We start from the raw sequence: 27,227 nt of genomic DNA on the forward strand, positions 1-27,227 counted from the left end.
CTATGTTCTGCTACCTACACCACTCACTTTTTCCTTCTACAATCCAAAGCCCATTTATGAAGCATCCAACTATCCTCTATTCAAGAGCCTCAGTGGTGCAGTGGTTAGAGTGTAGTACTGCAAGCCACTTCTGATCACCGGCTGCCAGCAGTTTGGCAGATCGAATCTCAGTAGGCTCAAGGTTGACAGCCCTCCATCCTTCCAAGGTCGGTAAAATGAGGACCCAGATTGTTGGGGGCAGTATGCTTACTCTCTGTAAACCGCTTAGAGAGGGATGTAAAGCACGGTGAAGTGGTATATAAATCTAAATGCTATTGCTAATGCTGTGGTGTGCTTTTCTTGTCTATGTGAGATGATGCAAATAATTGCCTTTTATTAGCAGCTTTCCCTCCGTTGTCTTACACAACTTAAGCTACCTCTCTGAAATTATGTGTCATTCTGTCCTCCTGCTGGTTCTTGCTTTTGCACAATTTCCACTGGGCTGAATGGAGGAAATTCCACTTGACCAAAAAAACAACTACCACCAACCAGTTCCAAGTCGCGGTAGCATTTTCCAGCAGCGCTATGCGCAAGTGATTATATTACATGTGATTAGTTTACATGCCTGCTTCATTTTGTTGTTGTTGTTGCGGCAGTGTCAACCTAGTCTCACAGTATGAAAGCAAGCTTCTCATTGTAGATATAGATTACTAGGGTTGGAAGGGACCTTGTAAATCATCTAGTCCAAACCTCCCCCTACCCCTCAAGCAGGAATCCCTACATCATTTTAGACAAATGGCAGTCCAATCTCCCTTTGAAAGTCTCAAGTGTTGGAGCGCTCACAATCTTCTGCAGGCAAGCTGTTCCACTTGGTCTCCCCCGTCAGAAAGTTCCTCCTTATTTCCAGGTTGAATTTCTCCTTGGTCAGTTTCCATCCATTATTCCTTGTCTGGCCTTCTGATCAATAGAGGGCTGCAAAACTTTTACTAGCACAGTGAGTGTGGCTTATTTTGTGGGTGTAGCTTGCCAGCCATGTAACCAGGTGGGTGTTGCTTGACTATCACGTGACTGGGGATGGCTTCAAGCAGTGTTTCCCAACCATGACAACTTGAAGATATCTGGACTTCAACTCCCAGAATCCTCCAGCCAGCATTTGCTGGCTGGGGAATTCTGGGAGTTGAAGGCCAGATATCTTCAAGTTGCCAAGGTTGGGAAACACTGGCTTAAAGGTGGCCAACTTGACGTCACTCATGTCAAGGGTTTGAGTTAGGGTTAGGGTGCCTGGTCTCTCCTCACCTCAAAGAGATACAATTTCCCTATGTATTTACTATTACTGAACATCCAAAATATACTATTTAATTCTATGTATATACAGTATGCCATATGTGTACATACATATTACATACAGGCACACCAAAATATATATTATCTACTATTACTGAACATCCAAACTACACTACTTAATTCTATGCATATGTCATGTGTTCATACACAAAAATATAGTCTACTATATAAACTGTATGTGTACGTACACACACGCGCACACACAGCTTTTAAAAAATTATACGCATTCAGCTTCATTTACCGCAATAGGAAAAACATACCCAGAGACCCAAAGGGGGGGGGGGGGTGTCAAATTGTTTTCTACCAGTTCTGTGTATCTGACCCAAATGTTTCTACCGGTTCTGCGTACCTGACCCAAATGTTTCTACCGGTTCTGTGTACCAGACCCAAATGTTTCTACCGGTTCTGCGTACCTGACCGTACCTATAGGAGCCCATCACTGCTTCTGATGCTTTGGAAAACAGCCTGGCCTCCCTCCTCTCTGTGGTAGCCTCTCAAGTATTGGGACACTGTTCTCATGTGTCCCCTGGTGTGTAACGACTAGCTTCTTTTAGCCCTTCTTCGTGCTTTTAAGAGCTTTCCCAGTATGAGCTGGGAGAAACTGGGCGAGGCAGCTTCCCCGTTCCTCAGGACATTATAAGCATTTTAACCCCTTTCTCCTTTAACCACCAATAAAGAATTCCAATTCTAATGTAGGGCGAATGCTACAGGGTTCCTCTCCTCTTCCTCCGCCCCGGATCACACCTGGCAGGGTGGAGCGAGGAGAGCCTTTGCCCGCCATTGGCTTGTTTCCTATGGGGTGAGAGGGGGTGGGATTTGTGTGTTGGGGGTGGGAAGCATCGCTGCTTCGCAAAGAGGGGCCTTCTTCTGACCGCCGCGCTAATAACTACGCTTCCCGGCACGCTCCTGGCCCTCCGAACGCTGGGGGGGAAGGGGACGGCATCGCTCAGTGCACTCTGGGAATTGTAGGCCTTGGCGCTCGCTTCCCATCGGCCCTTGCGCGGCTGCTTGCCTCGGGGCGGAGGCGGAGGGAGGAGGAGGAGGAGGAGGGAGAGGCGCAAGGGAGGTGGCGTTGCGGCATCCAGCGGTAGACCGTCGGCCGGGGTGAGGGTTTTTTAACTCAGCCGGGAGGCCCTTTCCCGCCGACATCGATGTGAGCAGGAGGCCCCTCTGGGGGGGAGGCTTGGGAGGGCGGGCGGGGCCGTGTGTGGGTGGGGCCGGCTCGGGGGGGGGGGGGCGAGAAACCCTGCCGACTTCACTCTCGCGGCTTTAAGAAAGCGCTGCCCCACTCGGGAGTTGAAGGCGTTGTGCCAACGGCACCCCTGGCCTCTCCCCAGCCTGGTCCGTCTTGGGCTGCTGCCTCCGCTTCTTTCTCCCTCCGGTCCCAGCGCCTCTCCCGTGAGCGGTTGGCGCTGTCAGGCCGGCGCGCGCGCACGCACGCTCGCTCTGCACCTCGCTTCCCCCCCCTTGCCGGCACGCGACGAAACCACCAGCCGAGGGAAACCGAAGCGCGCGCTCGCACCTCGTGTGCCCCCCTCCCCTTTGCCGGCAAAGCGACGAAACCAGCCGAGGAAAACCGAAGCGCGCGCACGCAACCTCCTTTAAGCCTCTCCGTCTCCTCCTCCTCCTCCTTTGAGTAACACCCGAGAAGACGCGAAAGCCCACGCCAAACGGCGGAGATAATAATGAAGATCAAAGATGCCAAAAAACCATGTAAGAACGACCTTCCTCTTTTTCCCCCCTCCCGCGTTTAGTTGCATTGGACATGAGTCTATTGCAAAGGACTGTGTTTAAAACTACGGCAAAGAAATGATCAAAGTGTGTGTGTGTAAGTGTGTAAGAGAGAGAAGCATTTACTGGCTGTTAAGCATCTACCTAAAAAATATTCTTTTCTTTTCTTTTGGAGACCTTCCTCTTTTTCCCCCTCTTCTGCTTTCAGTTGCATTGTCATGATTATTGCAAAGGACTGTGTTCAAAACTACGGCAAGGAAATGATTGTCAAAAAATAGAATAGAATAGAATAGAATTTTATTGGCCAAGTGTGATTGGACACACAAGGAATTTGTCTTGGTGCCTATGCTCTCAGTGTACATAAAAGAAAAAGATACATTTATCAAGAAACATGTGGTACAACATGTAATGATTGTCATAGGGGTCAAATAAGCGATGAAGAAACAATAAATATTAATAAAAATCTTAGGATACAAGCAACAAGTTACAGTGTAGTGTGTGTAAGAGAGAGAGAGAGAGCGGCATTTGCTGGTAGTTAAGCATCTAGGTAAAAAAAGATTGTTTCTTTTGGTGACCTTCCTCTTTTCTACTTTTTTCCTTCTTTCTTTTTCTTTTTGCTTTTGAAAAAAGAAACGGGTAATCTGTACTATAGTCCAGCGGTCACCAATCCACAGAGGGGGTCCACGAGGAAATTTTGGTGGTCTGCAGAAAAATGATTTGCATTTTTAATATTGCAGTAAATACTCTATATCTTTTTTTTTTAAAATCATATTAGGGGTGTGTGAGATTTAAAATTATGATTTTAATGGTCCCTCAGGTCTAAATGGTTGGTGACCTCTGCTATAGTCAATACTGGATGCTTCCACCTAGCCTTCTGTGTGTAAGGGTTTTTTTTTGCTTCTATTTGTATTGGACAGGACTATTGCAAAGGGCTGTTTTTAAAACTAAGGCAAAGAAATGAGTGGAGACATTCCTCCTTTTTTTGCTTTTGAAAAAGAAAGGTATGATAGTTATCTGTACTATACCTGTATAGTACAGATTATCTAACTGTATCTAACTATAGTATATCTAACTATAGTGCAAGTTATCTGTACTATAGTTCAGCAGTCACCAAATTATTATTATTATTATTATTATTATTATTATTATTATTAAGATTTGTATGCCGCCCTTCTCTGAAGACTCGGGGTGGCTCACAGGATACAATGTAAACAATACAGCAACAAAGCTAATTAATTAAAAATTACAAATTAAAAGCCCAATATACAGTAAAATCAATCAGCCAATTCATTCACAACCACACGTTTCGTTTACTATCCTTATTTAGACTTCTATGCTGCCCTTCTTGAAGCGACTCAGGGCAGTGTACAACATTGTAAATGCAGACATTATATTTGAAGAAATCTAATTATTTTTAAAAATAATTATTCAAAATTAATAAAAATTCTTTAAAAACCCATGTACAATCATCCACATTCATCCAATATTACTGGTCCACAGGATTTAAAATTATGAATTTAGTGGTCCCTGAGGTCTAAACTGGTGGTGACCCCTGCTATAGTCAATACTGGATACTTCTACCTAGCTTCTGTATAGGTTTTTCTGCTTCTATTTGTATTGGACATGGCTGTTTGGAAGTACTATTTTAAAACAATGGCAAAAAAATGATTGTGAAAGAGCATGTGTGTGCATGCGTGCGTGTGTGTGTGGCGGAGGCATTTACTGGTAGTTAAGCATCCAATGCATATATGCTTTCTTGAAAGTGAGTCCTATTGATGCTATTCAATTTTAGTACTGAGGGAAAAAAGTGTTTTTTATAGTCAAAGCATGAATAACTGGTGTCCTCCAGTTCTCCAATTTGTAAGAGTGCATTTTCAGAAAAATCAGTATTATTGGGGGGGTTTGACCAGTTGCATTGATGTAGGAAACTTAAATTCCAGCTAGAGAGGAATTGATTATGTATGTTACAAATGTTTATAATAGCAATAGCATTTAGGCTTATATACTTCCCTATAGTGTACAGTACTCCATGTCAGAATAGCAGAAATGATCAAGAGGAAGTACAATTTCCTAAGAACAACTTTGCTTTTTCAGAACACCTGTAAAAGTGACATGTTCCTTGTTTTTGTCCTGGCATGAAAATATTTATGCAACACTATTTAAGATGAACTAAAAGTAATGCATTCGGAAACTTAATAAGAACATCCCTATATCCACAATGGCGAACCTATGGCACACATGCCACAGGTGGCACGCAGAGCCATATCGGAGGGCACATGAGGCATTGCCCTATGTCAGCCAGCTGATTTTCGGCCTTCTAGAGCAGTGTTTTTCAACCAGTGTGCCGCGACACACTAGTGTGCCGTGAGACATGGTCAGGTGTGCCGCGAAGCTCAGAGAAAGAAAGAAAACAAGAAAGAGAGAAAGAAAGAAAGAGAGAAAGAAAGAAAGAGAGAAAGAAAGAAAGAGAGAGAGAAAGAAAGCAAGAGAAAGAGAGAGAAAGAAAGAAAGAGAGAGAAAAATAAAACAAGAGAGAGAGAAAGCAAGACAGAGAGAAAGCAAGAAAGCAACAGAGAAAGAACAAGAGAGAGAAAGAAAGCAAGAGAGAGAGAGAAAGAAAGAGAGAGAAAGAGGGAGGGAAGGTGGGAGAAAGACATAGAGGGAGGTAGGGAGAAAGAGAGCAAAAGAGAGAGGAAGGAAGGGAGAGAGAAAGAAAGAGGGATGGAGAGAGAGAGAAAAAAGAAGGGAGAAAAAGAGGGAGGGAGAGAGAAACTTTTTTTAGCCACCCCAACCCCCCCTCAATATGCCCCAGGGTTTTGTAAATGTAAAAAATGTGCCGTGGCTCAAAAAAGGTTGAAAATCACTGTTCTAGAGAGCAGAGGAGAGGCCGTTTTTCACCTTCCACAGGCTTCAGAGGCTTTCCTGAAGGCTAGGGAAGGCAAAAACAGCCCAACTGACCTACCAGAAGTTTGTTTCCGAACTTCCAGTAGGCCTGTTGGGCCCATTTTTTGCCATCCACATGCTCCAGAGGCTTTCTTGGGGCGGGTGAAAAACTGCCCAACAGGCCTACTGGAAATCTAGAGGCTTCAGAGAGGCCTGTGTACATGCAGGAGTGGGACAGTATGGGGGATTTTTTTTTGCATGCATGCATTTGGGGAGGAGAGCATTGCGACATGGGCTCGCACACATGCACTATCGCACGGGCAATGCGCCCTTTTGGGACCCAAACAAAAAAAGGTTCACCATCACTGCCCTATACCCAAACAATTTTTTAAAATTTGAAAATTTAGAATTTTCAAATATACTACTGTACTTGTACCTTTTTAATTCTGTAGCTGGAATGCCAGTATTAATACCTAAAGTACAAAAAAGGGAAGTGGTTAATTTAACCCTTCGACATTTGTAGAAGATTTTATATATGTGTGCAATTGTATTTCTTAGTTTGGGTGCAGTACAGTATATTCTTGTCATTATTGCAAGGATAAAATACTTCCTGATTTATTGGAACTATGTGTTCAAGATGACTGAAAAACCTGCTATACATGCATAATCAGTAAAAAGTTGTTTTAACAAGACAGCTTTTGTATTAAAATATACGTCACCATATTATGGAATAGTACTCCTTAATTATACCAGTGTTTCCCAACCCTGGCAACTTGAAGATATTTGGACTTCAACTCCCAGACTTCTGAGAGTTGAAGTCTAGATATCTTCAAGTTGTCAAGGTTGGGAAACACTGAGTTACAGTATACAGTATTTTATCTATCTGAGGTCTGAGAACAAAATGTTGATGGCTACCTTCAAGGTCACCACTTTCCCTTCCTAACGATTAAAATTAACACAGACCCCTTCAAATGCAGGACTGTGACAGAAATAAGGTCTCTCGGAAATTGTGTTAATGAAAATTTTGCTTCCATAAAAACAAAAAGAGACTGAGAGAGACTGAACTTCAAATGAAAATGTACCTAAATAAAGTTTTCTGAAAACTAAAAGAGCTAACTTAGGTTTAGGTTTAGGTTTATTGGATTTATATGCCGCCCCTCTCCGCAAACTCGGGGCGGCTCACAACAATAATAAAAAACAGTACAGTACATAATACCAAATCCAATGCCCACCCATCTAGTTACAATTTAAATTAATAATCTCATAAAAACAGTATATATAAAAAACAGGCACACAGTCAATCAATTAACAAAACAACATGGGCAAGGGGGAGGTGTTTTAGCTCCCCCATGCCTGACGGCAAAGGTGGGTCTTAAGGAATTTACGAAAGGCAGGGAGGGTGGGAGCAATCCTAATCTCAGGGGGGAACTGGTTCCAGAGGGTCGGGGCCCCCACAGAGAAGGCTCTTCCCCTGGGTCCCGCCAGATGACATTGTTTAGTCGACGGGACCTGGAGAAGGCCAACTCTGTGGGACCTAACCGGTCGCTGGGATTCGTGCGGCAGGAGGCGGTCCCGGAGATATTCTGGTCCGGTGCCATGAAGGGCTTTATAGGTCATAACCAACACTTTGAATTGTGACCGGAAACTGATCGGCAGCCAATGCAGACTGCGGAGTGTTGGAGTGATATGGGCATACTTGGAGAAGCCCATAATTGCTCTCGCAGCTGCATTCTGCACGATCTGAAGTTTCTGAACACTTTTAAAAGGTACCCCATGTAGAGAGCGTTACAGTAGTCGAGCCTCGAGGTGATGAGGGCATGAGTGACTGTGAGCAATGACTCCCGGTCCAAATAGGGCCGCAACTGGCGCACCAGGCGAACCTGGGCAAACGCCCCCCTCGCCACAGCTGAAAGGTGTTTTTCTAATGTGAGCTGTGGATCGAGGAGGACGCCCAAGTTGCGGACCCTCTCTGAGGGGGTCAATAATTCCCCCCTCAGGGTAATGGACGGACAGATAGAATTGTCCTTGGGAGGCAAAACCCACAGCCACTCCGTCTTGTCTGGGTTGAGTTTGAGTTTGTTGACACCCATCCAGGCCCCAACAGCCTCCAGGCACCGGCACATCACTTCCACTGCTTCGTTGACTGGACACGGGGTGGAGATGTACAACTGGGTATCATCGGCATATTGATGATACCTCACCCCATGCCCTTGGATGATCTCACCCAGCGGTTTCATGTAGATATTAAATAGCAAGGGGGAGAGGACCGACCCCTGAGGCACCCCACAAGGGAGAAACCTCGGGGTCGACCACTGACCCCCCACTAACACCGACTGCGACCGACCGGAGAGGTTGGAGGAGAACCACTGAAGAACAGTGCCTCCCACTCCCAACCCCTCCAGCCGGCGCAGAAGGATACCATGGTCGATGGTATCGAAAGCCGCTGAGAGGTCAAGGAGCACCAGGACAGAGGACAAGCCCCTGTCCCGGGCCCGCCAGAGATCATCCATCAGCGCGACCAAAGCAGTTTCCGTGCTGTAGCCGGGCCTGAATCCAGACTGCTGAGGAGCTAGATAATCGGCTTCATCCAAGGACCGCTGGAGTTGAAGGGCCACCACCTTCTCGACAACCTTCCCCATAAAGGGAAGGTTGGAGACTGGACGGTAGTTATTAAACACGGCTAGGTCCAGGGAAGGCTTCTTGAGGAGGGGGCGCACAACCGCCTCCTTATAAAGGGGCGGAAAGGACCCCCTCCCCAAGGAGGCGTTGACAATCTCCTGGACCCAGCTCCGTGTCACCCCTCGACTGGCCGAAACCAGCCAAGAGGGACACGGATCCAGTAACTTGCTTCTGATAACCACATTTAGAATAATTCAAACTCATGTTTCCCGAAAAATCCATACTTCTAACTTCAAATATGTAGTTCATTTTTTAAGGCTGAAAATTATTACTGTTCTATTGCCAGAAAGAATGTTCAAAGTTTCCTTAGTTCATTTAACTTTATTGCACAATAATAAAAAGTTATAACCAGGTGACTTATGTTCCAATATTTGTTTGACGTATGGATTGTACATCTTGAGTACAATTTATGAAGCAATCTATGTAAAAATCTTTAAAGCAGGAATCCCATGCCTCACCTAAAAATTAATACCCCAAACTAAATTAAAATACCCCAGACTAAAGAGCCAGGGTGGCACAGTGGTTAGAGTACAGCACTGCAGGCTACTTCAGCTAACTGCTAGCTGTAGTTCAGCAGTTCAAATCTCACCACCGGCTCAAGGTTGACTCAACCTTCCATCCTTTCAAGGTGGGTAAAATGAGGACCCAGATTGTTGGGGGCAATATGCTGATTCTGTAAACTGCTTAGAGAGGGCTGTAAAAGCACTATAAAGTGGTATATAAGTCTAAATGCTATTGCTAAACATACATGAACTTGAGAAGGGTGAATTTGTTGTAACAATGCAACTCAAAGATGCTTACACCTCCCCTGGAATCTATTTCCACTTCCCCAAGTGTGGTATGTATCTCACAATTTTGGAAATGATGTGTTACAGCCTCTTCAAATGAATCACCCTATTGCAGTGTTTTTCAACCAGTGTGCCGTGGCACACTAGTGTGTCGCGAGACATGGTCAGGTGTGCCGCAAAGCTCAGAGAGAGAAAGAAAACAAGAGAAAGAAAGAAAGAGAGAGAGAGAAAGAAAGAAAGAGCAAGAGAGAGAAAGAAAACGAGAGAGAAAGCAAGCAAGAGAGAAAGAAAGAGAGAGAGAAAGATAACAAGAGAAAGAAAGCAAGAGAGAGAAAGAGAGAGGGAGGGAAGGTGGGAGAGAGAAAGACATAGAGGGAGGGAGAGAGAAAGAGTAAAAAAGAGGAAAGAAGGAAGAGAGAAAAAAGAGGGAGAGAAAGAGGGAGAGAGAAATAGAGCGAAAGGAAGAGATAATTTTTTTGTCCAAACTTTTTTTAGCCGCCCCCCTCCCCTCAATGTGCCCCATGGTTTTGTAAATGTAAAAAATGTGCTGTGGCTCAAAAAAGGTTGAAAACCACTGCCCTATTGCAAAGTACTGTTTTAAAATAATATCAAATTTGTACCCAAACATTTTCATCTAATGTTTGCAAATGCTTAAGCCATTCGGAAACTATTCTGGTTGGTTTTAGCTTCAATTCACTGATTCCTAAGTAATTTAAATAGCTGCTTTTGGGGAAAACAATGAAGTGTGTTTGTTTTTAGAACTGTGCATATGCATACATATTTACATATGCACACTTGACCAGCCCATTGGAGATAACAAAATTTAAACAAAGTTGTCACATATTATATATTGTGTAACAAAATCCTTATGATATATGGGAATCAATGGAAATACATAGAAGTGAACTTGTCCTCTGCTCTTTCTTATGAGAGCTTTTATCAAGAACCAAACAATTTTCGTTAATTGTTAACAGAATAAAGAGGCCTGGCAAATAAAATAATATTTTGTATTTCTAACAGTAAATCTCTCTCCCTCCTTCTCTCTATCTCTCTCTCTCCCCACAGCTTTTCCATGGTTTGGAATGGACATTGGTGGAACACTAGTGAAACTTGCATATTTTGAACCTATAGATATTACTGCAGAAGAAGAGCAGGAAGAGGTTGAAAGTCTGAAGAGTATTCGCAAATATTTAACATCAAATGTGGCCTATGGGTCCACTGGTATTCGAGATGTCCACCTTGAACTTAAAGACCTGATACTCTTTGGACGAAAGGGAAATTTGCACTTTATCAGATTCCCAACACATGACTTGCCTACTTTTATTCAAATGGGAAGAAATAAAAACTTTTCCACGCTACATACGGTGCTTTGTGCCACTGGTGGTGGTGCTTATAAATTTGAAGAAGATTTTCGCACAGTAGGTAGTTCAGTTGCAAGTTCTCTCACTCTGATTGTTTGTGGTGATAAAGTCATTAATCTGTGTGGCAATTAGCGTTTAGGCAAATATATAACCTCCCCATAGCGCCTTACAGCACTTTGAGCAGTTTACAATGTCATTATTTGTGCATTGCTCCTAACAATCTGGGTCCTTATTTTACCGACCTCGGTGATGGAAGGTTGAGTCAACTTTGAGCCCTGTCAGGATCAAACTCCACACTGACTTTTTCTTTGTTATAGTAAGTTCCAATTATTACATGCAAAATAGGAAAGCAATCAGACAAATTTAGATACTTGCTGGCATGTGAACTGAGCGGCACATGCTTATCTTATGTATCTTACCAATTATCATGTGCTGCATATTATGTATACTACAATCCTCTGCTCCAATATGGTGCAATATAACGCTTTCATCATCATCAGCAATCTAAAGTCTTTTTTAAAAAAGTAAAATGATTACAACATTTTTATAAAAGGGTAATCAGTGATGCAGTGGAAATGAAATTTGACTTCCATATTTTGATAGTGAATATATGATGTGGCTCTCTTAATATATTCAATATAGCAAACCTATCAATCAGGGTCTCCACATTTTTTTTAAAAAAAATCATCCTGCTTTTACCCAAGGTGATGACATAAATAATACTCACTCCTCCTCCTATTTACCCCATAACTCTGTGAGGTAAGTTGGGTTGAGGAAATGACTGGCCTAAAATTCCCCAGCTGTCTTTCGTGTCTTCAGGGGAACTAGAATTTATGCCTGGTTTCTAGGCCAGCACATTAATCATTAGCCCAAACTGGCTCTTGAAACTATAGCTTCCAGTATTACCTTTACCATAGCTGTAATTTCAGCTGTAGCTGAAAAATCATAAGCTCTCCTTTGGTGAAGGTGGAGAAAAAAACTAAATTTTATAACAATGCTAGAAAGATGGTCTAGATCTAGAATGGAAGATCAGGTGCCCGTAGCCTCTTAAGTTTTGTTCAGGAACATGTTATGCTAATCAGTATTTCCTCTTCTTTTTGGAGATTGGAGACCTCCAGCTGCACAAACTGGATGAACTTGATTGTCTCGTCAAAGGCTTGTTATATATAGATTCTGTCAGTTTTAATGGCCAGGCAGAATGCTACTATTTCGAAAATGCATCGGAGCCTGAAAGATGCCAAAAGATGCCTTTTAACCTAGATGACCCATATCCTTTGCTGGTTGTAAACATTGGCTCAGGAGTCAGTATTTTAGCAGTTCATTCCAAAGACAACTACAAGAGAGTGACTGGAACAAGGTACGCACATAAATGCATGCCAAGTTTATAATATTGTGCTTTCTTAACTATATTTCAGATAATGTCAGTTCAGAACTATGTCTTTTTCAAAATGCCTTTTGATTTTACAGTATGAGTTTTTATGCTTATGTATTTATGAAATATATTGAATGGCCATCAGGTTTGTTTTGAGAACATCATGGGCTGATAATTATTAGATAAATGATTTTTAAATCATAGGTTAAAAAATGAAAGAAAAGCATCAAGATTAAGAAAATCCCAATTGCTGGTGATGGGTCTTTTGGTAATAGCTGCAGTAATTTATTTGTGGTGTGAGTTGACAGGTTACTTGACTATCTTTAGTCAAGCATAGACATGCATTTTAAAAGACTTACAGTGAATTGGTTTCCAGATAGACATCTTAAGCTGGACTTGTTACAAACAGAGTAATGTTCATAAAGTATCCTATGGAGTGGCAGACTAGTAGAAATTAAAGTGTCTATTTTATTTATGCATTTATGTATTTATTTATTCATTCATTCGATTTTTATGCCGCCTTCTCCTTAGACTCAGGACGGCTTACAACATGTTAGCAATAGCACTTTTTTTAAACAGAGCCAGCATATTGTCCCCACAATCCAAGTCCTCATTTTACCCACCTCGGAAGGATGGAAGGCTGAGTCAACCTTGAGCCAGTGATGAGATTTGAACCGCTGACCTACAGATCTACAGTCAGCTTTAGTGGCCTGCAGTACAGCACTCTACCTGCTGCGCCACCCCGGCTCTTGTTGGTTCATTAAATACACTTCCTGCGTTATAATTTTAGAAATGTTTTTCTCAGTTGATCAAATCTCTTTCCTAATTTTAAATAGGTAAGACATGATCATCATTGCATTAGTATAATGATATAATTTATAATACAATGGTATAATTTTGCAAACATTTCATGTTCAGTCTAGGTGGTGGGACCTTTCTTGGTTTGTGCAGTTTACTGACTGGATGTGAAAGTTTTGAAGAAGCTTTAGAAATGGCATCCAAAGGCGACAGCACACAAGCTGACAAGCTAGTCCGGGATATTTATGGGGGAGATTATGAACGGTTTGGTTTACCAGGATGGGCAGTGGCATCTAGGTAGGTATTGCAAAGTAACAGAGATCCTGAATTTATGACATGTGTTGTGTTCATAATCTATAACCACTGTACTTCACTATATTATTAATGTATCGATATCTGAGAAATATAGAACAGTTAATACATTTTTGAAATGGAAAGGACGTTGGTAGAATGGAAAGACTATCTTTAGTAGTGCTCTCCACTAATTAGATTATATATTTTAATATTTTTCTTCAATAAAGACGTAGAAGAAAATTGAGTAAGACATCTAGGTGAAATTTATTTCCATAGTTTCTGAGAAAAGCACTACTCCTGTGGAAGGTGGAAGGAAAGAGAAGAAAAGAACAATTGGTAGCAAGGTTCTTTAGTAGTAAGAAGCATGGGGGTCATGGACAATTGGTGGGCCACTGTGTGACACAGAGTGCTGGACTCGATGGGCTTTGGCCTGATTCAGCATGGCTCTTCTTATGTTCTTATGTTCAAACTGTTCTCCAAAGCACTTAAAGGCAGGACACATGGAACCTTATCAAAGAGAGTTCCAGCCTAGAACTAAGGAGAAGCTTCCTGATAGAACAAATAATTGATGGGACAACTTGCCTTCAGAGGTTATGGATGTTCCATCATGGAGATTTTTAAGAGGAGGTTGGACAGCCATTTGTCCAGAATTGTATAGGATCTCCTGCTTGAGTAGGGGATTGGACTAGAACAGTGATGGCGAACCTATGGCATGGGTGGCACACAGAGCCATATCTGCTGGCACGTGAGCTGTTGCCCTAGCTCAGATCCAATGTGCATGTGTGTGCAGGCCAACTCACCTGGAGGCTCTGGAAGGTCATTTTTGGCTTCCGGAGAGTCTTCGGAAGGGGATGGGAGAGGGCATTTTTTCCTCTGGAGCCTGGGGAGGGTGAAAAATTGGCCTACCAGGCCCCCCAGAATTTGGAAAATGGGCTGTTTTTTTCAGAGGGCCTCCGGGGTGGGGGAAGCCTATTTTCACCATCCCCGGGCATTGAATTATGGGTGTGGGCATTTGTGCATGCGCGATAGCACACACGCACACACACTTTTGGCACCTGAGGAAAAAAAGGTTCGCCATCACTGGACTAGATCGATCTTCAGGGTCCATTCCAAACACTGCTATTATGTTAAGGTGGATAGACTCAATAACAGTGATGAAGATTACACCATTGGGAGACTTGTAACAGATTAGGAGTCAATCACTCCTAATCACAACATCTGCCTACGTGTTCACTATAAATCGAAAACAACTTGATGGCATATATCAAATCATAACCCATAGAATCATAGTTAAAATTCTAATTAATTGCCTAGCACCAATAGTTGCCATTAAAGTCTTGCAAACGGACTTCCGTGATCAAACCCACCAGTATGCTTGCCCACTGAAATTGATTTAATTATGCACTTCAGTTGAAGAGTCCCCAGTTTATTGTCAGTTAAACAATAAAACGTTTATATCTTGGTATCTTGAAATATCTTTGCAATCATAATCTTAATAATATGATTGAAGAGGTTTTCAACTATGTTTGCTTAGAAAACAGCAGAAGATTGATTTATATTTTAACAGATTAAGGCTTTGTTGCTCAAAATAAGATTCGTTCCCATTGACAAACAATTATGTTTGTTTTTAATTCAGTATCTACTTTGTCAAGTTTTTTTCCTTCACAAAAAAGGGACAGAATTAGCTCATTTATACTATACTTATGCATTAATATTTTCCTTAGATAACAGTGATAAGTAAGTGACTGCTTGGAAGTAAATAGAAGAATCATACAGTTGAAAAGCATTTTGCCAGACCATCAATTAATTGCTTCAATGCTCAAGAATGCAATTAATCTAGTCCTGAAAAATTAAATTCAAAGAACTATTTCCTGTTCATGTTTCTACTACTTAATCTTCAGTACTGCCTGATGAACCTGCCTTTCACAATTTCCGAAACACGTGTGTTTTTGCTTCAGAAGACACAATAGCTCTTCCTTTTATTTGATGCATGGTAATGTTTTTCTTCTTCACAGAGTAGTTAACAGTCCAAAATATGTATTTGACTGCACTCAGTTTTTCTTTCTCTTAAATGAAGAATGCCTACATTACATTCATTGTCACCCAATTTCCTGCTACTTCCAGAGGAGAAAAGCAAAATTAAGTAAAAAATTAAATTGATTCATCAATAAGTGTGATTTGGGAGCCTGGGCACAAAATAAGGTCAGCCAGTTATATCAAAATACTACAAAGCATTTAATATGACCATTGGATGCTTCCAGGCTTTCCCATCCTACAGTCCTTCCAATGGGCTAGACTTAGATCTTGTCGTTCTGACACTGAAAATTTTTGATCTCCCAAAGAGGAAATCATTTCTATAGGTAACTGGAAGAATATAGATCAGCATCCGTTCTAATTGTGGGATTTTGCAAGCTTATTTTTATAAATACAAAGATACTTTCTGTTGTATAATTGTTTGATTATGTGCCAACTCTCAGTGACCACATACCGGTAGATAGATTTTTCCCCTTGAGAATCTGTCCCTGTTTTTTCCAGAATTTTTTTTCTTCGGAGTTTCACAAAAGCTTCCATCCATCAGAAGAGATAATGATTTCTGGCAGTGCACCATCTGGCTTAACTGTATTGAACTTCGAGTTCCAAGGTTGTTGAGCAGTTTTATTGCTTACAGAGCTTACAGAGCATGACACAAGTCCTTTCAAGCTTTATGAGCAGGCTTTATAAAGAATTATCATATTTTTCGGAATATAAGATGCACTGGAGTATTAGACGCACCTAGATTTTAGAGGTGGAAAACAAGGAAAAGGGTACTCTGAACCAAATGGTGCAGTAATATATTATTTAATAAAATACCAGTGTAGCAGAATATTTTTTACAACCATGTATACTTTTTACAACCATGTACACTTTTTACAAACTTCGAACTTGACATCTTTAAGACTAGTGGACTTCAACTCCCAGAATTTCTACTCCAGTCACTCAGGAATGGGAGTTGAAGTCCACAAGTCTTGAACTTGACAAGTTTGAAGACCCTTGTACCCCTAACCCAGGGGTTAGGTTCAGGACTTGTGGACTTCAACTCACATAATTCCTTCCCCAATCATGCTAGATGGGGTAATTAGAAAACAAAAGCAACTCCTGTTTTGGGGAAAAACAGCCATTTTTTTTGCCTTATTTTTTTCACAAAAATGGGGGGGGGGGCAAAGGGTCTGGGAAGCCTACTCCTGGGTGATGGGGGATGACAAAAATGCGCCGGTTTTTGTGCTTTTTTCACAAAAATGGGCGCATTTTTGCCTTTCCCCAGTCGCCAAGAGCTCTCTGTAGGCTTTCCAGACCCACTGTCCACCCCATTTTTGCAAAAATCGAATCAATTTTTTGCAAAAATGAGAGACGGGGGCAGGGCTTTGGGACTGATGCATCTTATACTTCAAAAAATACAGTACTGCTTATCACAGGTGGAGAGAGATAATATTATATGCTTTTTTGATGAACATCAACATTGTAAAATTTTTTTTTCTAGCTTTGGGAATATGATCTGCAAAGATAAACGGGAGTCTGTCAGCAAAGAAGACCTGGCTAGAGCAACCTTGGTTACTATCACCAATAACATTGGATCTATAGCACGAATGTGTGCTGTAAATGAGGTAAACAGTGTTAGGGGAAGGATGTGGAATCTTTGTGCTGTCTTAAATGACAATGGGAAAAATTCTTTGGTTAGGGACCAGCAAGTTCTTTCTCGTTATAATTTCTATTCAAGAGTTGTCCTTTTTCTTTCATTGAATTGAAATACTCCAGAGCAATCCTAAAGTTGATTGGCACTGAAATCTGTCTATCATACAATTTAGAGATTGACCAATTCCAAATGATTCTGGGTGGCTTAATCAGTTTTTCTAAACAAAATCACTAGAGTGCTGAAGGCAAACACTCTATAACAACAACAACAACAAAAACCTGTTACCCAAATGGGAGATGTATAGACCTGTGGGTGGGTGCTCTTCCCTTGAACAGCTCCTGCATAAAGAGAAAGGATGTTTCCTGGGTCCTGATAAATGACACTTTTATCAAAGAACCAGGAAATTAATTAATTAATTAATTGGCTTTGTATGCCGCCCCTCTCTGAGGACTCGGGGCGACTCACAACATGTATAGAAAAACAAGAATAATAGCAATCCAATTAATACATTAAAAAACAGGAATGCCTCTATTCTCACCAATGCTAAAAAACAATTGAGACATGCATTCTATCAGCCAATCCCTATGGCCATAAGGATTTTATAAGTGATAATACTGATCTTGTCTTATCTTCAGAAGCTAATTGATAGCCAGTGCAGCTTGTAAAGCAGTGGTGTCAGCATGCCATCATTGCTTGTTCCATCTTATTCTGGACTGTTGTAGCTGCCAAATGATTTTCAATGGCAGCCCCGTGTACATCTTATTGTAGTAGTCCATTCAATCAAATAAGCTATCTATATATTAATTATGATGTTTGGTCTAGTGCCTGAGGAAAAAGGGGTCTTTGTTTTAAACTAGGTTTTGTGGATTGTTATGGTCATTGTATGAGATGGGCAGCCATATAAGTACTATAAATCAATTGTTTTTATGCAGTATATATTCCTCAGGAAGTTTATGTGGTGATTCTACATTTGCTGCTTTCTGAAGCGCTGCTCTCTGAATTTCTGCGTCTGTTTTTTAAGCATAACCAATTTTGCCCAACAGGAGAAAGAATTAGTTGCTCATTGGGAATATTTCTTGCTGTCTTTGGCTTCTTTACAGTGCTGCCTTGTTGCATATGGATCAAGCAGCATTGTACAGGGCTATGAAGACAGGAAGTAGTGCTCCACTGTAAACTGTATACCACCGTTTGTGTGTATGTCTGCTTTTTAAATAAGGGTTTTTTAGATATTTTTAAATTATTAGTATTAGATTTGTTGTACATTGTTTTTCTGTTATTGCTGTGAGCCGCCCCCAGTCTACGGAGAGGGGCGGCATACAAATCTAATTAATAATAATAATAATAATAATAATAATAATAATAATAATAATAATTGTATTACGCCTAATACATATGGATTTGAGGAATGGTCCATGGTATTTTTGTGTACGCAGGATTAAGATTATAGGGATAGAAATATATGAATCTTTATTTCTGATGAAAGGAATTTTTCGCAAGGACTTATGAAACTGTATAATCTCTTACGAATCCAATGACCTGGGAATCAAAAATGATTTATTATATAACTGTGCAATTGTTGTTTTGACACTTTGTCATGTTTTATTGTTGTTTGTAACATAAACATTTGAAAATTTAAAAAAATTAAAAAGATTATAGGGATACGTGAAAAACCATCTGATGTCATTGCCTAAAGTTTACTTTGATCTTCCATAGTTAGGCTTAATAAAATGCAACCAAAATTTATAAAGCAATTTCAAATTAAAAATGACTCAGTGAATTACTCAGAGGCCTGAGTAAATTGAAATGTATTGGCTGTGTGAAGAAGGCATGAATCTTGATATCAAGTGAACTTGCCTCAAAATACTGTTCCACACAACCATATATCTTTTTTTCTGGACAAATTCAAGAACAATTTAAGTAGGAAGCAGAATTTTTCTGTCATATTCCTACTGATTCAAATTGGATCCAAATGGTATTTTTACTAGGAGAAGCATTCCCTGAGCTGATTTCTACTCAGAGGGTATATCAAAGGGACAAAAGATTTGCATGGTTCAGCTTCCCTTCAACCTGTTATACTAACTGCAGATCTACTGTGGGAGAATTTATAGAAGAGTGTAGGTAGGATATGGTCTGGGAATAGAAGGAGATGAAGAATTGGCAAAAATCTCAATTTCTCTCAAGCACTATGAAGACCTGTCAGTGAGCTGGACACAGACATTTTTTTTATTTGAATAAAAGCAGTGTTTTCCTTCTCAGAGGTCTTCTGATCCAGGAAGACCTCTGAGAAGGAAAACACAGCTTTTATTCAAATTTAAAAAATGTCTGTGTCCAGCTCACTGACAGGTCTTCATAGTGCTTTGAGCGAGTGGTTATGCGTATAAATTGATAAATTTCCACAGTTAAATAAAGTGTAGGTTGTCATAAATCCAGAGAGAATAGTTGCTGGAAATTGTAGTTTAATTTTTTCTTCCAATTTCAGAGAGAAAACCTGAATTGCTTTTGGTTATATTCAAGAATAGAAATATGTATTGTTTTTTTTTCCCTTCAGAAAATAAACAGAGTTGTCTTTGTTGGTAACTTTCTACGTGTGAATACTTTATCAATGAAGCTTTTAGCATATGCACTGGATTACTGGTCCAAAGGCCAGTTGAAAGCTTTGTTTCTTGAACATGAGGTATGTACCAATCATATTACATATCTTTACATACATGCCATATTTGATAAAAATATATGCATAAATGATGTGTTTGTAGTTGATTTATTGGAGAGAAGTTTAAATGCTGGATTTTATGCATAGCTATTATTGGGGGAAAGACACTTCCGAAGAGAACAGTAGGATTCAGTCGAAAGCTTTAGTAAACTTCTCTGTTAGTAATATGTTTGGGAAAATATTTATACAAGGGAAAAAGACTTTATTTAATACTTCTGTATATTATTTTCTAAATTATCAAATATAATGTGTCACCAAAACCTGAATTGTGCAAAATCTTCTTTTAAATGCAGGGGTACTTTGGAGCAGTTGGTGCCCTTCTTGGATTGCCAAATTTCAGCTGAAGTTCAAAGCCACCACAATAACGAATGGTTATCTACCTTTCTGGCATTATTACATGTTGTTTTTATATCAACTGGAAGAACAGAAGGGCTGCAATCTTTTTATAAATGTCTTTAACTGGAGGATAAAACTATCTTATTGTTGACATCTGGGTGCTCCTATAAAGAAGCACCTAGTAGAAGAGTTGATATGGCATTTTCTCTAATCCATTTCATCAACATTCTTCAACTTGGTGCCCCTTCTAATTTCTCAGCTGGTATAGCGGTTAATTATGCTGGTTGCAATACACAAATTAGGGGCATCAAGCTGGGGAATGCCGTAATAGACATTTAATACTCAGCATGTGTCTTACACTCAAAGACTTTAACTCAATTGTCTAGACCCTTCAATACTAACCCTGTTTTGCTTCAAAACTATCCTTAAGCAATTGGGTTGCATGTAATTGCACAAGGTTTGACATGGCTTTCTACTCAAGAGTTCATTTAGATTTCCAAGTCAACTCTAAAACTGATTGTAACCATGAATGAAGAAAGGATCTTTGATGCAAGGTATTGTGTTTCAATGCAAGTAAGTTACAGCATGTTGAAATACTTATTCAGGCATCAGTGTTAAATTTCCAAACATTAAACGTAAAAACATCAGCAATGGTTTTGTACAATTGATTTAATGAATTAATCAAGAATGTGTGTATAACTACCAGTGACAGTAGAAGATGACAGTAAAAAAAAAAAAAACCAGGCAAACCCATATATCTTAGAATTACTGCTGTAAACAGTGCCAGCAGATATGACTGAAATGAAAGCAGCGGTGGTGTGGCAAAGGCTGGAAAGACAGATCTTTAATAAGATGCCTTTGGTGTGGCTTCCCAACTCCAAGAAAGTGAGTTGATCTCATGGAACCTCTATTGACTAAGAATATTAAGTTGGGATTGGGTTGTGTCCATAAACCATTATGGCAGCTATAGAGGTTGAACTGTAGAATCAACAGATCCTGTGTTCATTGCACCCCAGTAAACCGTTCCAGTGGTGCAGTAGTGTGGCCTTGAGATAAACTCCTATACCTAACTGTACATCATTTCGGATATAATGGTAAAGTTTACAATAGTGGCATATTTAATAGACTGCTGCAACAAAGCTTACCATAAGACCTCAGAGAAAAAAAATCTCAGAAAAAAAAAACTTTCTATGCACAAGGATGTAATTATTGTATCCTGAAGGAATATGCAGTTACCCAATCCATGAATTAAAATTTCTAGAAGGGAATCTACCACTGGCTAGAGTTCATCTTGAGTTTTAGGTACTGCTTATTTTACTTGATCAACGTGATATACTATTTTGGCACAGGAATATTTGATACAGCAATATCTACATGAAAAACAACTCCCTCATTCTCGGTTGGTTTAGGTGGGTTTTTTAAAATCATTTGTCTATAATTATATTTCAGTGCTTGATATTAGTAATTGGTTTGTAGTATGTAGCGATCGCCCAAAATATTTTCTGTTTTTAGAACTTGGAAATCTCTTTATAGCACAAAACAACATCCAGAAAATTTGTATGTGCCTCACTGGTTTGAGGAAGTCAGAAAATACAACTTCAGTAAAACAACTCCTCGTAGAAACATACTTGTTTATTTTAATCCCAGTCTATTTTACAAAGTATAATTAATTCCCAACCAGGAAAGTAAAAAAAAAAAAGTTTTTTATTTTGAGTTTTGAAATAACTGAAGTGAGCAGTATTGTCTGTCTTCCTTTCCTGTTGTGAAGAGACTTTTTTGGCACTAATAAAAATTATTTATACAAAGTTTTTTAATTCAACAGGCTTACATCATGATAACATCATAGGTTTTGAATAAATCCCATAAACGAATTCATTGGCAATTTTTATATTAGACTATTTCTATTTTTGCATTATATAATTGCAATTGTAAGAATAGTGCTTTTGAAAAAAATGCCATTGCAATGTTACAAAATTCTACCATTGTTCATGTGAATTCATGCTGTTAGCAACCTCATTTAGCACTGCTGTAAGAGCTTTCTTGGTTGGGAGCAGCAGAGATTTCTCCTGAATAGATAAAGATAAGCCAAGAGAAGGGACATTTATTTATTTTTTCCTCTCCTTGAGAAATTCTGAGTTGAGTGGCTGTTCAATCCCAACAGTCACATGAGTGCCTTAAGATTCCTTTTAGAGTTTCAATGTCATACTCAGTTTTTCCTGACTTTGAATATTGGCAGCTTTCAAACAAAATTCACCCATGATATTGCATTTCTCCCCCACATTTTATTTTCAGCTCTAACATAGTCTCAGAGTCCTTTCTGGTAGTTAACAATGTTCTAAATCGATTCTTAGGGGATGGATTGATGCAGGGGTGGGCTACTGCCCGGACGCGGGGGAACGCAGTGAGGTAGCGGAGATGGAGCTCCGCCCCAGAGCACCCAATTTGCACTGAAATATGTTGAAAGAAAATGCAGGGCGTCCTGTATAAGCCACACCTACAGTGTGGTAGTAAAAATTTTGGTAACCCTTCACTGGGTGGGTGGATAGATAGATAGATTGATAAACACAGTCTCTTAAAATAAGATAATGCTGGCTGTTGAGACGGGTTTCATTTCTTAAACCAGATCATATTTTTAATGTGCTGTTGGAGCTAATAAAATTTTCAGGAGTTATTACATTAAGGTATGGTTGGGTAAGGTCTCCCATGGTCATCCCTTATTAAATTAGAATATTAATGGACCAGTTTTCCCCCCTACATTCCTTGAATTAGTTCTCATTCCATGAAAGCATTCCATGAAAAAAACAAGATTGTATAAAAACCAGATCACTCTTTTTATCCATTTCAGAATATCACGAGAGTGGTCCCATTGATTTGTTAATAAGGCTGCAGTATGGGTTGATTGCACAATCTTTTTGAATCCCACTGATTAAATGAATTAATAGTAGTGTGTTGGTTCTTTTCACTGTACTGCTCCTTATACCGTCAATAGCAAGTTTGTATAGTGACCGTTTGCAAAGTCTTTATAATGCTTGAGATTGGCAAAGTTAGTGTTTTGCCAACCCTAAACATTATAAAACCTTATAATTTGACAATGCATATAAAATTGAACTGCATTTGATCAAGGTTCCTTATGTCTTTTGGATTTGGTTTGTAGGGTGCATCAGGTTTAGCATGATGTAATTTAAGGTGATTGTCTCCAAAACATCCACCAAAACATTGTTAGTATCAGCTGTAGGTGTTGTTTTGTTGTTGTTTTGTTTCGCAATATGCTTTCATGGAATAGATGTATTAGAAGGGAAAGCATCATGCCCCTTGAAAGCCTGAACAGTAACATCCTAAATTTTAATGTCAGAGTACTTCTATTACACTGTTGATCTTTAAAGTTAAATCTTTGGATTAAAAAAAATGATTTTATTTATAGCCAGTTGAATGACCACTCTTCACTAATTAATTGTTTTGTAGATAGTATATTTATAATTTAAATGCTGAACTCAATATATATTTTACTAGGTAAATTACATAATTTAGAATACAGTATTTAGCTTTCTAAAAAGTCAGCCTCCTTTTAGGATTGAGTAGTTTTGTTTGTAAATGGAAATTAATGCTGTATGAATGGTAGAATTTGAAGAAGTAGTTAAGGATTATGACTATAAAGTAATCTACCATTAAAAGTAATATCTTTCATTACCATTCTAATGAACTAAATCTAACTTTACTTTTAAGTATAGAATTTTGATAAAACACAATGAATGTTCGTATTTCTTTGGTTGATATTTCCCCTTCTGCCTCCTCCACCCCATCCTTCTCACAGGCATATTAAACAGTAGTATCAACATATTTATTCCTGTTGTAAATGAAAAGTAACTAGGTTTTTGCATTGCAGACCTTCTGTTTTGGGGAAACAAGATGCTTCCTTAATTCAGAAGTGACCTCCTTTTAAGTATGTTGTAGAATGCATTGCAGCACAATATAAGTGTTCTTACACAAAATAATATACTTTATATTCTAAACGGTTAATGGAAAATTAGTAGGCAATCTACAAGCAAGCATTCTTCTAGGTAAACACCTTAATTATGTTATATTAACACCTTACATTAATTTTCCTTAAAAATTAACATTTGGGGACACATCTGATTTTGGGACATGTTTGAGATGCAGGAAGCATCCCTCTTGGTCACACGGCCAACATGCATTAATCAATTTCTAAAGTTTTTGCCAAATATTTGAACACAAGCCTTACTTCTACAAATGATGACGATTCACATCTCTTATTACCTTTACTGTGTATTTTGTGCATAGGGGACAAATGGAGAGGAATCTAGGAAGCTGCCTTTATTAATTCAGAATATTCTCCATCTTATTAAGTATTATCAACATGGACTGCAGCATTCCTCATTGTGTCAGGCAGGGGTCCTTATCAGTTTTACTGGAGATTCCAGGGAGTCAACCTGGGACATTAGGGTATTGTATAAAGCAGCTCCTCTACTCTTCGGCCACAACCTCTGGGTTACTTGAAAATAAACTATAAAAGGAGTGCCTCAATTACTTAACCACAGCTAGAACTTCTCATGAAACGTAAGGCTGAGAACACCATAGCTTTGTGCAGCCATGCCATGGGAAGGTTAGATCAGTTTGGCTCTACAGTATTTTTATCCTCGGTATGATGGAGGCCAATTTGATATAGGGCAGAACTAGTGCTACCTTAGCTGAATAGGAAAGCAACAGTCCAGAACTCTATTCCTCTATTACAACCCTTTGAATTGCATTGGACAACTTTACAAAACAGCAAAACTCAACTGCAACATGTGCCCAAGCAACTGCTTGTATGGTAACACCTGGAACTTCTTTTAATAGGAATTTTGGAAGAGAGAGAGAGAGAAAAAATTGTGGAAAGCAATTCTGGGTAGTTTAAAGCAGCCTTATCCAGATGGGTTAGACTGTAGCTCCCCTTATACCCAGAGGTGAGTTCCTCCCAGTTCGGACCAGTTACCTGAACTGGTAACGACCTGCTGCTGACATCACAATGATGTCACAAAACTGGTTGGCTCAGGGGCGCTGCCTTAAAAAAAAAGTACGGTTTTTTTCCTGTGCATGTGCAGAAGCTGAGTTTTCCGCATTTTACATGCGTTGTCATTTTGGGTTTTTTGTGGCAGGAGGTTGGATTTTTCAGCATGGGAGGAAGCAAACAGGCAGCGAGGTAAATTAGAACCGCCCCTTACACCCAAGGTTTGAACTGTGGCTTATAAGCAAAGAGTATTAAAAATATCCTATTGCGCCCCAGTTCAGACAATTTGGCCAGAGGAAAGATGTGTGTGTGTGTATGTGTGTAAGCACATGAGTCCTGTTCCTTGTTTGCTTTGTACCAAATCACAAACTGTTGAACAGAAAACGTGCAAGAGTACTAGAATTGTTCCTTAGAATTACTGTGACGGACCGAACAGCTAAGGGTCTTTAATAATGTAATAACTATTACTTGAAGTATTAGCCAATAACTAGGGGAGAAAAAACACTGTAAATGTCAATCTTTTCTATTCCCTCCTATCTTTCTGCTTCCTTTCCACTTTCTGAGGGATATAGGCAGCATGGCAGGAAGGATTAAGCCCTGGAGCTTTCTGAAGGGAGGGCAAAAAACATATCCATATCTCCTTGTGGCTTTGGCATCTCCCTTTGGACGGGAGAAAGGTTCCTTGCAGAAGGGCAGTTCTCTAATTCAATGTTTCCCAACCTTGGCGAACGCTGGCTGGGGAATTCTGGGAGTTGAAGTCCAGATATCTTCAAGTTGCCAAGATTGGGAAACACTGCTCTACTTGACTACCCTGAATTCTGCCTGGCATTTCTTTCTTCGCAAGTGACCCAAAGGGAAGTGGGTGAATTCAAGGAGGAAGCTACACTGGTAGATGCTGCTGCTACTCTTTCTTAATAATTCACCTGCCAATTCATCCTAGTCTTTGGCGTTTTAGAAAGAGGGAGGGAAGTTAGTAAGTGAGAACAATCTCAAGTTGTGAGATTGAACTACTTGGGCCTAATCACTATTACTACCAGGCCTCTGGAATAATATGAGGATGATGATGTTGCTTCTCAGATGGTGAAATCTTTTGTGTAGTGTATTTTGCGCCCTCCCTTTGTTAAGGTGTCCTGAAGGGAGGTAGTATGACGTAAGCATGCTTTTATCAACTGCTTGTTTAAAGTCAAATGTAGGTAAGACCCTTATAGCCCTAGGTGAGGGGCATGGAAAGGAACTTTAAAACAATCACAAGTTAGTCTATAACAATTTCTCATGGTCTTGCTTCAAGCACTGTATCTTGTAGTCAAGAGTTTGTCATAAATCACTGTAATTAGCATCTGTAGGATAAAATACAGAATTTTATTTCCGGAGTTACAAAAAGAGTTGTTCCTGGGTTCATCAGTCATAGTTCAGGTGTGTTTGTGTGATTCAACCAACATATTCCATATTAATTGAATCCTTTGCTATGCTCCCTACCGATTTTTATTGTGAAAACAATTTTTAAAATTTCTGTTGTATTTAGGTTAACTCTATCATTCCATAAAACTTACTAAAATTGCAGGCAATGGTTTTTCTGGAATCAGAATGAATTTAAGTTTTCATTTCAAGCAGTGAAAAGAAATGCATTTTAAGCAATAGTGAACATGCTGCAGTTGGTGATAATTATTAAGTGGTGTTTTTTAAATGAAAGTTTTATAGATGGCCTGGTTTCAGTATTCAGGACATTTTAATATCCATGTTATTTGGAAATATACTCTTCATATTTCCCAGCAAAGTTGGCATTTTAACTTTTTTTTTTAAAAAAAGAAACAAAATCTAATGACTTCAATTGAACCTAGAAACTCCATGACACGCACTTATTTCCAAAATGTATATATATAATATATTGTGAGAACCATTTCTCATATATTGCCTTATTCTGTTGCAGTAAACTTACTGTCTAGGCTTTTAGGATTCTGACAATGGTGTAAAAATGTATGTTTTGCAAATTTAAATCACAGTTACTAAATTATTTAACATATCTTTTGTACAGTGTTTAATTTATTTTTAATGTCAAAGCTTTTCTGTATTGTTTTCATGCAACCAAATAATGGAAATCTATGCTGCATTCATTCCCATCAGAATTGTATAAAAATTCCTGACAGCTTGCATGAGTAAACATGAAATCTAATTTTGTTGTTCAATAATGGGCTTTTGTGTGTGTTTTCCTAGCTTTAGTGTTCTGTAGACATACTTTTACTTTTTTTCTAAATAAAGTCGAATGGATGGTTCCCTCTA

At 39.5% G+C, this 27,227-nt stretch overlaps 1 protein-coding gene across 1 annotated transcript; it reads left to right on the forward strand.

Annotated features, from left to right (window-relative positions):
- The first annotated feature begins 2,366 nt into the window (after positions 1–2,366).
- LOC139160268 (pantothenate kinase 3) lies at positions 2,367–27,227 on the forward strand. The gene is made up of 7 exons (XM_070737968.1): positions 2,367–3,036; positions 10,470–10,822; positions 11,869–12,122; positions 13,056–13,232; positions 16,747–16,870; positions 19,448–19,573; positions 19,903–27,227. The coding sequence occupies exons 1-7, from the start codon at positions 3,009–3,011 to the stop codon at positions 19,951–19,953; spliced, it is 1,113 nt and encodes a 370-aa protein (XP_070594069.1). The 5' UTR covers positions 2,367–3,008; the 3' UTR covers positions 19,954–27,227.

The sequence above is a fragment of the Erythrolamprus reginae genome, chromosome 2 (genome assembly GCF_031021105.1).
Source record: "Erythrolamprus reginae isolate rEryReg1 chromosome 2, rEryReg1.hap1, whole genome shotgun sequence".
NCBI classification, from domain to species: Eukaryota; Metazoa; Chordata; class Lepidosauria; order Squamata; family Dipsadidae; genus Erythrolamprus; species Erythrolamprus reginae.

What these genes read in the sequence shown, in the direction of transcription:
- LOC139160268 (XM_070737968.1), top strand. Translation starts at nt 3,009, where the DNA reads ATGAAGATCAAAGATGCCAAAAAACCAT. An exon ending in TTGAAGAAGATTTTCGCACA is followed by an intron (nt 10,823 to 11,868) that starts GTAGGTAGTTCA and finishes TTCTTTTTGGAG; the next exon opens with ATTGGAGACCTCCAGCTGCA. An exon ending in AAGAGAGTGACTGGAACAAG is followed by an intron (nt 12,123 to 13,055) that starts GTACGCACATAA and finishes TTTCATGTTCAG; the next exon opens with TCTAGGTGGTGGGACCTTTC.